The sequence below is a fragment of the Panulirus ornatus genome, chromosome 2 (assembly GCF_036320965.1).
Source record: "Panulirus ornatus isolate Po-2019 chromosome 2, ASM3632096v1, whole genome shotgun sequence".
Taxonomy (NCBI): domain Eukaryota; kingdom Metazoa; phylum Arthropoda; class Malacostraca; order Decapoda; family Palinuridae; genus Panulirus; species Panulirus ornatus.
This window is the reverse complement of record NC_092225.1, coordinates 25,016,262-25,032,301: the sequence shown is the minus strand read 5'-3', so window position 1 is coordinate 25,032,301 and position 16,040 is coordinate 25,016,262. Positions and strand designations below refer to the sequence as shown.

General features: G+C 38.2%; 1 protein-coding gene across 3 annotated transcripts in view; it reads left to right on the top strand.

Annotated features, from left to right (window-relative positions):
* kappaB-Ras (NFKB inhibitor interacting Ras like 1) overlaps positions 1-15,924 on the top strand; it is a 35,960-nt gene extending 20,036 nt beyond the window's left edge. For 2 of the 3 annotated variants that reach the window (XM_071671807.1, XM_071671817.1), the window contains 4 exons: positions 244-408; positions 1,678-1,785; positions 6,404-6,643; positions 8,728-15,924. In XM_071671807.1, coding sequence (XP_071527908.1) covers positions 244-408; positions 1,678-1,785; positions 6,404-6,643; positions 8,728-8,961 — 747 coding nt within the window. In that variant the 3' untranslated portion in view covers positions 8,962-15,924. The remainder of the gene's footprint in view (positions 1-243; positions 409-1,677; positions 1,786-6,403; positions 6,644-8,727) is intronic. The other variant, XM_071671827.1, reaches the window with a different exon arrangement.
* Positions 15,925-16,040: the final 116 nt, after the last annotated feature.

Genomic DNA, 16,040 nt, shown 5'->3' with positions numbered 1-16,040 from the left:
AAGATATTACCTTTTCCCCAAAATGCTTCCCAGCAGGTATGGTCCATCAAGCTTGAATCGACTTTATATAATTCATTTGGTCCAAATTTTTATTTCTGATTACAGTCACAGGAGGAAATAAAACTACTCCAAATGTATTAGTTGGCTAAATTTCAAATTAGAATTGCATCTCAGTTCAGAAATCCTTTTAAGATATTATTTCCAATCCTTTACAATAGAGAGAACAAGTTTCTTCCTCTCCAGTGTAGCCAAGAGAGAGCCAGTTGCTGGGGGATGTTTAGGAAACCTCGTGAGGAAAAACACATGAAAGATCCCTGGCGAAGTCGTGAACACTGCGTGGACTGTGGGGTACTAGGGAACTGGCGGGGAATGCTTGATGGTGGCCTGTTTTGTGCTGTGGTTGGTCAGGTATGCTGATATGATCTGTGAATGACCAGACAGACTCATTTAGTGCCTTCCCTGTCATTGCTTCTGTTCATGCGACTTTGGCCGCCATCTTTATTTTTCCCCAATATGTTCTTTTCCCCCATACCTGCAGCCGTCTAGTAATTGCTAATTATGCCATTAAGAAGTGTTGTTAAGAAACATGAATTATTCAGAGAATGAGCTAGGTCATGATTGCAGTTTCATTGTAAATACAAGTTTAAAGTACATTTTTGAAACATGATTGGAAATTATTGCATTTTAACTGTTGACTTTGCACGTGATTCTTACTCAGAACTGATATTGTGCAGTTTCACTCCTTCCATGATGTCCAGAAAGATCCTTTTTTGTGCCACTTATGAGTTTATGTTAGTAAGATTCTGATTAAGGAAGAACATCATCCAATCCAGTTGAAGAACAAAACACATTCACATTGAATTGTATATAGAGAAAGCTTCATATGTTTGAATACTTAAAGATATTTTTAAGACGTCATGATGCATATGTCAGTAGAGTATTTATTGGGGCATGCTATATTAGATGTGATGTGATGTGACTGAATAATTTTTAAGGTTATAAGCTATGGTAACAAAGAAAACTGTTGCAGCTCAATCCTTTTCATGATGGAGGTATGAAAAGCAGGTATTGGCTGCACCTGGCTTATGATTTTGTATCCTGTTGAAGGCTTCTCTGTCATAGGGGGTTGCCACCCCTGTACATGGGAAATAGTGTAGTGTAAAGGTGTTATAAAAGAAAAACCAAAGGAATTATAAATTTATTGGTAATTATGTAATTCTGTGTAGCTACAGTACAGAACTTCAGAGGTGCTATGTTGTGATATTCCTTATGTCCTATTTATCTTTTGTTTGGCTTATTATACAAAAGGCCTTACTCTGATTTGTTCCAAAGAATGTTTCCTCTAATGTCTGCAACTTATGCCACATTGTTAGATATTATGAAGTTTTTCATAACTGATATTGCATTTACATTCAGTAGCATGTGCATTTTAGAATATACCTAAAGTCAGGCAGAAATATGAAATCATTATAGTGCATAAGACTAGCTCTTTAGAGCTTTGGATAATCAGGCTTGGATTATTTTTGATAAGTGCATGACTGCCTTAACCTTCTTGTATCTCCTTGTGTTGGAATTTTGGAATATGTGAGAGAATGTAAAACCACTGTTTTTAGCACAAGTTGAAAAATTAAAATGAATTTCACTGTAGGTAGTTCTTTAAATTTTGATTACTTACAGAGAAATGTGATGGGGCGTACCAGTCGTGTTGTAGTTGTTGGGGCAAAAGAAACTGGGAAGACATCAATTCTTGAAAGAGCTATATTTGCTAATTCCACTATTGATAAGGTAAGAGATATATAAGCACTCTCTGAGTATTAGATTTTTTTTTTTATTGTGTGTGTTATACTAGAGTCTTGGAGAAAATATTGTTTTATTGTGTCAAAGTTTGGTACATTCTGTGTTTCTTTGTGGTCTTGTTGTATCACCTACAATGCGTGTCAATCTGGAGACATGATCATGGTGCCAAGTAACTGCATTGTTATTGTAACAACTCATATTTATTCATGCTGTCAAAGTAAAGAGAGCATAGTTCAAACGTTTACACCAGAAACAGTATACGTACTCAACTGATGAACATTGATATAATAAAGTAGAAGAATAAGTCTGCATTCCTGTTGAGTTTTCAGTACTAAATTGAGTGCATATTTGCTAAGTTACAGTAGAATAAACATGAATAAGAATTTTCATTCCTGACCAGATGAAAGTAAAATCTTTTATGGTACATGAAATAAGTAAGTTTATTTAGAACTTAAACTGAATACATCTTTAGTTCGACACTGAAAGTAAGTTCAGAAGCCTTAAAGATTTCATGGCAAGTAAAAGAAAATTATTTTACCTTAGATACACTAGGTGCTACAAACGTGACATACCATGGGGACTAGATGTTGATAAGGAGCTGTGTTTTTGGTGTATTACACATGACAGCTAGAGAATGTGTGAATGGATTTGGCTGGTCTTTGTCTGATGCCTGGCACTACCTCGCTGATGCAGGAGGCAGCGATTAGGTATGAGGGTAGAGAAGAGAATGTATATGTAATTTTTTTTTCTTTCCATCATGCATTTGTGCTTTTTTCCATGGGATAGGGTGGTGTCAGGAATGGATGAAGGTGAGCAAGTATGAATATGTACATATATGTATAATTTTTCATATTTGATCTCTGTTTCCTTCATTAGTGCTAGGAAATGGATGAAGAAAGACACACCCACTCACATACACACACACACACACACACACATATATGTATATATATATACATAAGTATACGTATGTAAGTAGGAGAGATGGCTAGAGAGCGTTATTGGATTACGTGTTAATTGACAGGCATGCGAAAGAGAGACTTTTGGATGTTAATGTGCTGAGAGGTGCAACTGGAGGGATGTCTGATCATAATCTTGTGGAGGCTAAGGTGAAGATTTGTATGGGTTTTCAGAAAAGAAGAGTGAATGTTGGGGTGAAGAGGATGGTGAGAGTAAGTGAGCTTGGGAAGGAGACTTGTGTGAGGAAGTACCAGGAGAGACTGAGTACAGAATGGAAAAAGGTGAGAACAATGGAAGTAAGGGGAGTGGGGGAGGAATGGGATGTATTTAGGAAATCAGTGATGGAGTGCGCAAAAGATGCTTGTGGCATGAGAAGCATGGGAGGTGGGTTGAGTAGAAAGGGTAGTGAGTGGTGGGATGAAGAAGTAAGATTATTAGTGAAAGAGAAGAGAGAGGCATTTGGACGATTTTTGCAGGGAAAAAATGAAATTGAGTGGGAGATGTATAAAAGAAAGAGACAGGAGGTCAAGAGAAAGGTGCAAGAGGTGAAAAAGAGGGCAAATGAGAGTTGGGGTGAGAGAGTATCATTAGATTTTAGGGAGAATAAAAAGATGTTCTGGAAGGAGGTAAATAAAGTGCATAAGACAGGGGAGCAAATGGGAACTTCAGTGAAGGGGGCTAATGGGGAGGTGATAACAAGTAGTGGTGATGTGAGAAGGAGATGGAGTGAGTATTTTGAAGGTTTGTTGAATGTGTTTGATGATAGAGTGGCAGATATAGGGTGTCTTGGTCGAGATGGTGTGCAAAGTGAGAGGGTTAGGGAAAATGATTTGGTAAACAGAGAAGAGGTAGTAAAAGCTTTCCGGAAGATGAAAGCCAGCAAGGCAGCAGGTTTGGATGGTATTGCAGTGGAATTTATTAAAAAGGGGGGTGATTGTATTATTGACTGGTTGGTAAGGTTATTTAATGTATGTATGACTCATGGTGAGGTGCCTTAGGATTGGCGGAATGCGTGCATAGTGCCATTGTACAAAGGCAAAGGGGATAAGAGTGAGTACTCAAATTACAGAGGTATAAGTTTGTTGAGTATTCCTGGTAAATTATATGGGAGGGTATTGATTGAGAGGGTGAAGGCATGTACAGAGCATCAGACTGGGGAAGAGCAGTGTGGTTTCAGAAGTGGTAGAGGATGTGTGGATCAGGTGTTTGCTTTGAAGAATGTATGTGAGAAATACTTAGAAAAGCAAATGGATTTGTATGTAGCATTTATGGATCTGGAGAAGGCATATGATAGAGTTGATAGAGATGCTTTGTGGAAGGTATTAAGAATATATGGTGTGGGAGGTAAGTTGTTAGAAGCAGTGAAAAGTTTTTATCGAGGATGTAAGGCATGTGTACGTGTAGGAAGAGAGGAAAGTGATTGGTTCTCAAAAGTGATTGGTTCTCAGTGAATGTAGGTTTGCGGCAGGGATGTGTGATGTCTCCATGGTTGTTTAATTTGTTTATGGATGGTGTTGTTAGGGAGGTGAATGCAAGAGTTTTGGAAAGAGGGGCAAGTATGAAGTCTGTTGTGAATGAGAAAGCTTGGGAAGTGAGTCAGTTGTTGTTCGCTGATGATACAGCACTGGTGGCTGATTCATGTGAGAAACTGCAGAAGATGGTGACTGAGTTTGGTAAAGTGTGTGAAAGAAGAAAGTTAAGAGTAAATGTGAATAAGAGCAAGGTTATTACGTACAGTAGGGTTGAGGGTCAAGTCAATTGGGAGGTAAGTTTGAATGGAGAAAAACTGGAGGAGCTAAAGTGTTTTAGATATCTGGGAGTGGATCTGGCAGCGGATGGTACCATGGAAGCGGAAGTGAATCATAGGGTGGGGGAGGGGGCGAAAATCCTGGGAGCCTTGAAGAATGTGTGGAAGTCGAGTACATTATCTCGGAAAGCAAAAATGGGTATGTTTGAAGGAATAGTGGTTTCAACAATGTTGTATGGTTGCGAGGCGTGGGCTATGGATAGAGTTGTGCGCAGGAGGGTGGATGTGCTGGAAATGAGATGTTTGAGGACAATGTGTGGTGTGAGGTGGTTTGATCGAGTAAGTAATGTAAGGGTAAGAGAGATGTGTGGAAATAAAAAGAGCTTGGTTGAGAGAGCAGAAGAGGGTGTTTTGAAATGGTTTGGGCACATGGAGAGAATGAGTGAGGAAAGATTGACCAAGAGGATATGTGTGTCAGAGATGGAGGGAACGAGGAGAAGAGGGAGACCAAATTGGAGGTGGAAAGATGGAGTGAAAAAGATTTTGAGTGATCGAGGCCTAAACATGCAGGAGGGTGAAAGGCAGGCAAGGAATAGAGTGAATTGGATCGATGTGGTATACCGCGGTTGACGTGCTGTCAGTGGATTGAATTAGGGCATGTGAAGCGTCTGGGGTAAACCATGGAAAGTAGTGTGGGGCCTGGATGTGGAAAGGGAGCTGTGGTTTCGGGCATTATTGCATGACAGCTAGACACTGAGTGTGAACAAATGTGGCCTTTGTTGTCTTTTCCTAGCGCTACCTCACACACATGAGGGGGGAGGGGGATGGTATTCCATGTGTGGCGAGGTGGCGATGGAAATGAATAAAGGCAGACAGTGTGAATTGTGTGCATGGGTATATATGTATGTGTCTGTGTGTGTATATATATGTGTACATTGAGATGTGTAGGTATGTATTTTTGTGTGTGTGGACTTGTATGTATATACATGTGTATGGGGGGGTTGGGCCATTTCTTTCGTCTGTTTCCTTGCGCTACCTCGCAAACGCGGGAGACAGCGACAAAGCAAAATAAATGAATGAATATATATATATGTATGTATACGCTCATACACACACACATATATATATATATATATATATATATATATATATATATATATATATATATATATATATATATACACACACACACACATACATACACAGTACATACATGCACATACATACATACACTTAACCATATGTACATGTGTTATCTCTGGGGATAGGGGAGAAAGAATACTTCCCATTTATTCCCTGCGTGTCGTAGAAGGCGACTAAAAGGGAAGGGAGCGGAGGGGCTGGAAATCCTTCCCTCTCGTTTAAATTTTCCAAAAGGAGGAACAGAGAATGGGGCCTCAAAGGTTCAGCCCTCTGTTCTAAACACTACCTCGCTAATGCGGGAAATGGCGAATAGTATAAAGAAAAAATATATGCAGTACATACATGCACATACATACATATACTTATCTATATGTTTATGTGTTATCCCTTGGGATAGGGGAGAAAGAATACTTCCCATGTATTCTCTGCTTGTTGTAGAAGGCGACTAAAAGGGGAGGGAGCGGGGTGCTGGAAATCCCCTCTCAATTTTTTAATTTTCCAAAAGAAGGAACAGAGAAGGGGCCAAGTGAGGATATTCCCTCTTAAGGCTCATTCCTCTGTTCTTAACGTTACCTCGGTAACTCAGGAAATGGCGAATATTAATAAAAGAAAAATGTACATGTGTATTGAATAGATGTGTCTTCTGCATCTGTTTCCTGGCACCACCTTGCTAACATGGGAAACAGCAGTCAAGTATGAAGAAAATGCTTTATTATTACATGTTATTTCCAATTTAATCTTTTATTTTTTCAACAGCAATACATTCCTACTGTTGAGGATACCTATGTTGGAATTGTAGAGACTGAGCGAGGAACTCGGGAAAAGCTGCGCTTTTATGACACAGCTGGCTTGGATACTCGCTGTCGATCACTTCCTCCACATTATCATGCCCTAGCAGATGGCTACATTATGGTGTACTCTGTCAGCGACAACCTCTCATTTCAGCTGCTAACGGATATAAAGAAAGACATAGATAAGAACAGAGAGAAGAAAGATGTAAGTGCTGTGATTTGCATTAGTTATCTTTCTGTTGCTGTGTGACCCTGAGAAGGTCTCTGAATATCAAGATTTTTATTAGGAGTTTTGTTACAATAATTTTGATGAGCTATTATGGTAGAAATGTTTGTTGTAAATCATCTTTGTGCGAAAAGAAAATTTTCGTGTGTGTGCAGTCTGATTTTGGAGCTGCAGGCATGGGCTTTCTGTTAAGTACCTCTGAGATTCCAGTTGCATGTTTCCAGAATTAATTAGCTGCAATGGTGAGTCTCATGAGCAAGACCAGGAAGGAACACATCATCACATTGCAGTTGTTTGGCCTAAAAGTCTTCATATCCTAGGTGACTTTCAAAATTATCAGAAAGTTCTGGGCCATTATTCATTGAGTGTTATGGGATTGAAAAGCATATGTCAGACATTTTGATTCCCTTGGTGTGTCTTATGCTGCAAAGGTCTGTTGAGTCCATGCTCATGAACCTTTCTAAAATTAGAATTTGACTTTAGCCAATGATGATGATACATCATTTTTTCCCCGTCATATTCTAGGAACTTATTTGAGTCTACATATAAAGTGATTTAGAGGTCATACTCACTGTTCAATCGAGGGGATAGCGTCTGCCTCATTCTCATCCCAAACATACCTCCTGAAGGCATCAGCAGACATGCTTATAAGGTTCCTTATTTTTCTTGGCAGGCATTTCCAGACTTGCAGCTCTCAGAAGCCAAAGCTTACCCTTTTTAGTGTTCAGGGTGGTCATGGACTTGAGCACACAGAATCTACTTCTCTTGGGTTTGTGTAGGCAGTGATTCTTCCCTCAGGTGGAAACAGGCTCAGTGCTTGTTTCTTGAGCATCTTCCATGTGTAGATGACCATGTACTCACTTCTTTCCAAGGAGTGGGATGCAAGGAACGAGCAGCTCCCAGTAGTACATGCTGATTGTACCTGAGTTCTGCTGGGTGAATTTGTTTTAGTATTCCTCAAGTGCCTGTGTAATGCTTGCATTATGGGGTTTTCATGGTTAGGAACAATGACCTTGGATAAGATTAGCATCTTCTAAAGTGCTGTGAGTGTTCTTGGGGGGGTCTCAGATAGAACAGGCTTAGTATCCATTGGGACAAGGTACTAGCTCTAGCTGCCAGTGCTTGAATGAAATGCGAGATTGATCCATTGTTGCTCATAAGAGCTCGGAGGTCCCTCACTCTGTCTTTCTGTTCAATGGGGACACTTTGTGCTGACTTGTATAAGACTGCTTCACAGTTATCAGCTAGATATGATCTTCCAGAAGGAGAGAAAAGTGCAGTATTATACCAGCAGCTGCAAAATTTAAAGTTTCAGATTTAGTTTCTTTTTATTGGGCCAGTGAACTGAGGTATTTTCTTATTAAGCTAAGATTTCCAATAAGAATGCTCAAAGATGTTCCTTTTGTAAGTATCAGTAAATTTGTTCAGATTATTTAAAGTATTTATTATAGTTACCATATCGTTAGAAATATTATTACTAGTACTATTTCTTTATCAAGAAAGCATCATACTGTTGGGAAGCAAAGCATCTGTGTTACTCACAGTGGAATTAATTCTTGATATTGCTTTGTTGAATCTCAGTTTCTTCAGGGCTCTTTGAAAGGTCTTTGACATTAATCCTGCAAGTAAAACTAAAAGTTTTCATGCTTGCCCATCAGCAAAATTTTTTTTTTATACCAATTGATAATTAGAGTTCATCACCCAGAGTAATTAAAGGTTGCAGGTTTTGAATTAGTTACGCCAATAGTGTTGTGGTATGCATTTTCTCATGATATCTTTGAGGAGATAGACTGTCATTTGTATTTATAGAACTTGTTTTCTGGAATACAGTTTTAACTGTGAAACTTGGGATAATTACATATTATCTTTTGATATTCCAAAGCAAACAGACAAGTGTATATATATATTCTTCATTTAAATGTCGCTATCATTCATGATATTTGAATTTGTATGTGAGAGGAGCATACATACATTAGTGATATTGAAAAATTACTTATCCTGATGTTCTTCTTAGTCATGTCCAGTTTTTTGTGCTTTGTAACTTTTGTTAATACTTGCCACAGGTACCAATCATCATTTTGGGGAACAAGAGCGATTTAGCAGCTACTAACCGAGCAGTTGATACAGCCACAGCAGAACGATGGGCAGCAACGGAAAGATTACGACTGTGGGAAGTGAATGTTCAGGATCGTACTTTGCTATTAGAACCCATCATGAATCTAGCTTCTCGCCTTAATCCACAGCCAAGCAAAACTTCATTCCCACAATTGACGATGGGTCGGAAAAACAAAGATTAATGAGATATGCAAATAATTTATTCATAGTATTAGCAAGTCACATTTAGGTTAAATGTTATGGGCTATATCCAGACCTGTGGGGATCTCATATAACATTAATTTTCATTTCTACATTCATTCCTCCAGTTGCTGCATGTAGACATGATATATAAATGATTACTCATTACCAATCTGTCTTCAGTAGTTACATTCCAAATTGTACCTAGTAGCAGTAGTATTAGATTTTAATAGCAGTCGTTTAGCCAGAAATTATCAGTTGCAGTTGTTGAACTGAATTTATTTCGTTTTTTGCTGCAACCATAAAGGCGGATTGGTAGCATGATATTAGACTAATAAGAGGAATGATGGGTCTGCTAATTATTTAGAATAGATGGGAGTGGAAATAAGAAAATGATACTGCATTTCTAGACTTAGACAAAAACTTTGAAAACATTGGAAGTTGAAAAATTCATTTCATAAAAACTTTAGTATATTCATCTCATAAAAACTTTAGTATTAGAGGAATAGAAGGCACATTTGTAAACTGTGAATGAATGGAAGTACAGGAAAAGAACTATGAGTGGTGTACTGTACAGATAGGGAAATACTGTATGCTTTCACCACTCGAGCTTGAACTATTTAAAGATAAATATATGAATTCAAATATGTCAGAGAGAAGACAGAGGGCTATTTCCTTTTGCAGATGACTTAGGTATTGTAAAAGCCTCAGCAGAAGACCTCCAGAAGTGAGTGAGTGATAGAAGGAAATGTTTAAATTTAACCTAGCAAAAATAAATACTTATGGTCAGGGTCCTCTATTAAAATCCAGCACAGTGCAGCCTGGTTCTGAATGATCATGATATGTATTTATTGATCACCATCTCCCGCGTCAGCAAGTTATATGGAGCTAACATTATTGAGACTTAGAAGTAAAATTGAAGGCATGAGCAGAGATCTTGAGCCCCAGCACCCACATATTGAGGACAGAACTATTCCTCAGAAGGTAAGGATGATAATATGTACATAAGTTTAAGATCTTGCTTGACAGATGGATTTAATTTGTGGGACCTAGATTCCTTAAGGTAAAGTCTGTGTGGCACCAGAATAAAGAAATACTGGGTGAATTTCAGGTTAAACCCTTAATTTCTGGTACAGCAAGAAGATAGAATGTATGGAGACAGCAAGATAAGCAAGGAAGTTTTATGATTAAATACCATCAGGGAAATGGTCAGTTAGCAGACCTATCATGAGATTTAAATTTTTTATCATGTCATTTGCTAAACATTGGTGCTACCATTTAATTGTTAAGGAGAGCTTTTTCTTCTCATAGTCTATCCAGTCAGTCAATTTGGCTGTATATTCAAGGTTTCGTGTATACTGTTCCACCAGCTTTTTCATGGTCTAGCAACAGATGATCTTCCATTTGGTGGCCATTGAAGTACTTATTTGGATTAGCCACTTTATCTTTGCCTTTTCACTTTTTGTTAGGGATGGAGTTGCATTCATATTCATACATTGCTCCTCATTTCTGCACCTGGTGCCTTGCTTCATTTCTCTACCTGGTACCTTGTTTCCCCATAATTACTCATGGGTTTCATTTCTGGTTTTAGTAATCTGTTGTCACATGTGGTGGTTAAATTCCCTATTATTACTATAATTAGAATTATTTTGTACAACCCTAGGACCCCTTTTAAAGAACTTTTGAGATTTTGAAGGAACAGGGAAATAATGAGCTCTTTGAGCAAGAATGTCATGGACAAGAAGTTAGAGTACTTCTTTACATCAAATAATAATGGTACAGCTTTTAAAGAAAGACTTTTTACTTCAAGTGCAACCATCTGCAAGTGAAGTCCAGTAAAATCTATACTCAGTGTATTGTTTATACTTATTTCCTGCTTGAGAGTACCTTCCATCTTTGTGGGTTCTCTGAGCACTCAGAAAGCCAGCCACGTCCATTGGATGGGACCATAGGTCATGATATATTGTGGGAATCTACTCATGGAGAGCATGTGGCAATTGAGCTGTAATTGTTCAGTGTCTTCATTGTAGTAGTTGCATCTTGGGAAGGTAGAGTCTTGGGATAAGCTTTTGTGATGTAGGTATCGATGATGTCCTGAGTGTAAATGGGAAGATGTGATTCACATATGTTTGGGGAGTGGAATTGAGATGGATATATGTCTGGTGAGTTGAAAGGGATGTTCTTTAAGTGCTTGTCTGATCACTTCATTGTGTATGTGTTTTGTGTGTTATTTTTGGAGGAGGGAAATATTTTTGAGACAAGGTTAATGAAGTGTAAGGTAGGTGTAGTTTTTTATTTTTGCTTGGGATTTGATGGTTTGTTGTGATGGATACATATATGTACAGTGCCTCTCAGTTAAGTTGGCATAAGTGGGCTCGCACCAATCATATTAATGCAAATCACTTTACCCCACCTAAAATAGTGTTGGTTACCACCAGTGAAGTTGGCACCCTCTAGCAAGCAGTGAGAAATACACGGCAGCCAGCATACCAGCCAGCATACCACATGAGCCTGCCGTAGCAGCAGTTAGCTGTTGTAGAAGGTGGGAATGTCTTTTTGTGCTTCCCACTTATGATCTGGATATTTTTCATACCTCAACCAAGAGAGGGGTAAGTATGCAGTCTGTTGTGGGTGAGAGGGCTTGGGAAGTGAGTCAGTTGTTGTTCACTGATGATACAGTGCTGGTGGCTGATTCGGATGAGAAACTGCAGAAGTTGGTGACTGAGTTTGGTAAAGTGTATGAAAGAAGAAAGCTGAGAGTAAATAGGAATAAGAGCAAGGTTATTAGGTTCAGTAGGGTTGAGGGACAAGTAAATTGGGAGATGAGTTTGAATGGAGAAAAACTGGAGGAAGTGAAGTGTTTTAGATATCTGGGAGTGGATTTGGCAGCGGATGGAACCATGGAAGCGGAAGTGAATAATAGGGTGGGAAGGGGGTGAAGGTCCTGGGAGTGTTGAAGAATGTGTGGAAGGCGAGAACATTATCTCTGAGAGAAAAAATGGGTATGTTTGAGGGAATAGTGGCTCCAACAATGTTATATAGTTGTGAGGCATGGGCTATAGATAGAGTTGTGTGGAGGAGGGTGGATATGTTGGAAATGAGATGTTTGAGGACAATATGTGGTGTGTGGTGGTTTGATCGAATAAGTAATGAAAGGGTAAGAGATATGTGTGGTTATAAAAAGAGTGGTTGAGAGAACAGAAGAGGGTGTATTGAAATGGTTTGGTCACATGGAGAGAATGATTGAGGAAAGATAGACAAAGAGAATATATGTGTCAGAGGTAGAAGGAACGAGGAGAAGTGGGAGACCGAATTGGAGGTGGAAAGATGGAGTGAAAAGATTTTGAGTGATCGGGGCCTGGACATGCAGGAGGGTGAAAGGCGTGCAAGGGATAGAGTGAATTGGAATGATGTGGTGTACCGGGGTCGATGTGCTGTCAGTTTATTGAACCAGGGCATGTGAAGCATCTGGGGTAAATCATGGAAAGTTTTGTGGGGCCTGGATGTGGAAAGGGAGCTTTGGTTTCGGTGCAATATACATGACAGCTAGAGACCGAGTGCGAATGAATGTGGCCTTTGTTGTCTTTTCCTAGTGCTACCTCGCACACATGCAGGGGGAGGGGGTTGTCATTTCATGTGTGGCCGGTTGGCGACGGGAATGAATAAGGGCAGACAGTATGAATTATGTACATGTGCACATATGTATATGGCTGTGTGTGTATATATATGTATATGTTGAGATGTATAGGTGTGTATATGTGCATGTGTGGATGTGTATGTATATACATGTGTATGTGGTTGGGTTGGGCCATTCTTTTGTCTGTTTCCTTGCGCTACTTCGCTAACGCAGGAGACAGCGACAAAGTATAATGAAAAAATTAAATAAATAAATATGATAGCTAGAGACTGAGTGTGAATGAATGTAGCCTTTGTTGTCTTTTCCTAGCACTACCTCGCATGCATTTCGTGTGTGGCGGGGTGGCGACAGGAATAAATAAAGGCAGCAAGTATGAACTATGTACATGTGTATATATATATATATATGTCTGTCTATGTATATATATGTATATGTTGAAATGTATAGGTATGTATGTGTGTGTGTGGACGTGTATGTATATACATGTGTATGTGGATGGGTTGGGCCATTCTTTCATTTGTTTCCTTGTGCCACCTTGCTAGCGCGGGAGACAGCGACAAAGTATGATGAATAAAATAAGTATAAATAATTTTTTCTCACATATTCACCATTTCCTGCATTTGCAAGGTAGCATTGAGAACAGAGGACTGAGCCTTAGAGGGAATATCCTCACTTGGCCCTGCTCTCTGTTCCTTTTTTTTTTTTTTTTTAACTAAGAAACGGGAGGGAAGGATATCCGTGCACACCTTTCACCCTCCTGCATGTTCAAGGCCCTAGTCGCTCAAAATCTTTTTCACTGCATCCTTCCATCTCCACTTTGGTCTCTCCTCTTTGTCCCTCCACATCTGACACATATATCCTCTTTGTCAGCCTTTCTTCTCTCATTCTCTCCATATGTCCAAACCGTTTCAGTGCTCCCTTTGTAGCTCTCTCAATTACACGCTTCTTATTACCATACCACTCTCTTGCCATTTTATTACTTATTTGATCACACCACATATGATTGTGCAGTTCACAAGTCAGTTTGTGAATTCCTCTTGCCCCTGGATGATAATTCAGAATTTAGTGGAATTCGGCTTCGAACTGATTGTGTTTCCTCCAATTAGTCTCTTAGAATGGGGTTTTGCTGCAGTCTTCCTTTTCCAAAGGAGTCCATCATTTTCCTGCTCCTTAGTGGAGGGCAATTTGAAGTAACAGAAACCCTTTAAAATGTGTTCTGGGGTTGTATGATAAATATATAGATAGAAAAACAGACACGTAAGGTAAGTGATTTTTAGGATTGAAATATAAGTAGCAAAGTAGGTAAGTAGACTGCTATTTTTATGAAATAATGTAGGCAGTTTGTAGTATCTAGTAAAGTGTAACCAATTACAAAGAACCGAAGAAAATTATTTATCACCTCTCAGCCATAAACCATTTTTTGTTATGATGTATATAGTTTTGTCAGGGCAGGAACAACTGGATGCTGTTTCAATGTTTGTAGATTTATTAAAGCTGTATCATAGTTTGAAAATAAGTTATTTTATAATGGCGGTAGCACTATGCTAAGTGTAGCATGCATATATTAACTGCTAGATAGATAGATGGTTAATTTTTAGCAAGACAATAATGCATATAGAGTCTGATCGTATGTGACTGGAAGGAAGTAAAACAAATTATGTATATTATATACAGCTTTTTTTGTGTGATGTGTATCATTTAGACTTCAATGTGCAAGTACCTGAAAGTGTTTGTCAACTGTTTTCTGTAAGATAAAAATGCTATTTATTGTTTCATAACTTTTATAGATGAATTAATGTTGTATTCTAGTGTGTAATTTTCAGTTAGTTTTATTTTGTTTATCTGTAGTAAGAATGAAAATAATCCCGTTTCCTAGGATTTTAACCCTCTCACCAGACAAATGTTCTAAATGAATGGTTCACTGGAGTTCGGCGATTTGAGCATGTGTTGAAAGTAAAATAGTATTCAGTAAAACAAATATTTCCACAATATTAGTGGCTTTGAGTACAATAGTTATTTATAAACCATTTTATTTTTACAATGATGCTTGTCACTGTACTCAAGAATATCTGCAGAGTTCTTATCATAGGTAGTTTTGTTTAAATTTTTCCCTATACCATCTTGACTTACCCTAATGGACTAGTTATAGGAACTGAACCTCCCAGGAAATTTCTTCATGTAGCTGCTGCTTGTGTTGTTTCTCTTAGAAACTAATACATGAGGCAGTTAGGATTTCTACCCCCTTATGTAGTCCCCTAGTGCAACATATGGAACATATATAGGTAGTATTTTTTTTTTGTCACTAGGAATAAGGAGGGTTTTACTTTTTTAATACTGTATTATCAAATGATTTACTGTACTGCCTGGTTTGCATGTTTAAATAAGGTTCTGAAGGATGAGTTTTATACATGAATGTAATAGTTTCACTTTCCCTCACTATAAAGTTGTTTTTGCAGAATTATCTTACATTATTTACAAGGTTACTGGAAAGTGTGTTTTCCTGTGAGTAGCTTACATCCTACTTATTGAGCTGTTAACATGTAATTTACTAAAATGAAATATTTTGGGTAACCTGAATGATAATAAGCTGTATGTACATGGAAGTGTTGGCTGCTGTGTCCATATTCAGTAACAATGAAAAAATAAAGTTATCCTACATGAAATGATAGATTGGCATGTAAAAGTAAAAGAAAATAGTTATGTGAATGCTTTTATATTGGCTTGGTGGAGGGGGATGCGACTGATACGTCTTGAGTTTCTTTTTAGTTTTGTTTTCATACACAGGTACAATATTATTGGTGAATACCATGGATATATTTGGAAATGTTACACCTATACATGCTGGAAATTGATTTTTTTAAAGGTATTATTCTACTCATACCAAGAATGGGTATGAAGGATATTGGTTGGCATGTGTGGGAAGGGTATTGGAGGTATTTTTTCTTGGTAGTATTCTAGCTCTGCCTGGCATGTGTTACCAAAGGCCTTCATATCACCCGAGGATTATATAATGGGAAAACTAGGTAGAGTTTTAAGTAATTCCATGTAAACTAAGGCCAAGCTGAGGGGAATGGGGGAAGACAACTTGTGCTGGTCTCCCAGCTATGTTAACATGCTATAATTTTACACGAAGTCATTTGTTCATCACATTTATGTTATTCTTAACAGCCTGAAGTGGAGGTAGAATCTTTATTCACACTGCTTACAGTGATCTTATAACCAGTAAGGGATTGTTACAAGTGATTTTGTATAATTTCTTAAAGTGCTCAACTGAATGTATTGTCCAGTAATGTATGGAATTGGCTCAATTAAATATTTGGATGATTGAGAGCCGTTATACCTTCATTTTACCCTTCTCAAGACCCAAAAGAATCTTGACTAAAACCTTTTTTTTCTTTCATCTTATTCCTTAATATTATACCTACTATATGTTAATGAAGTGAA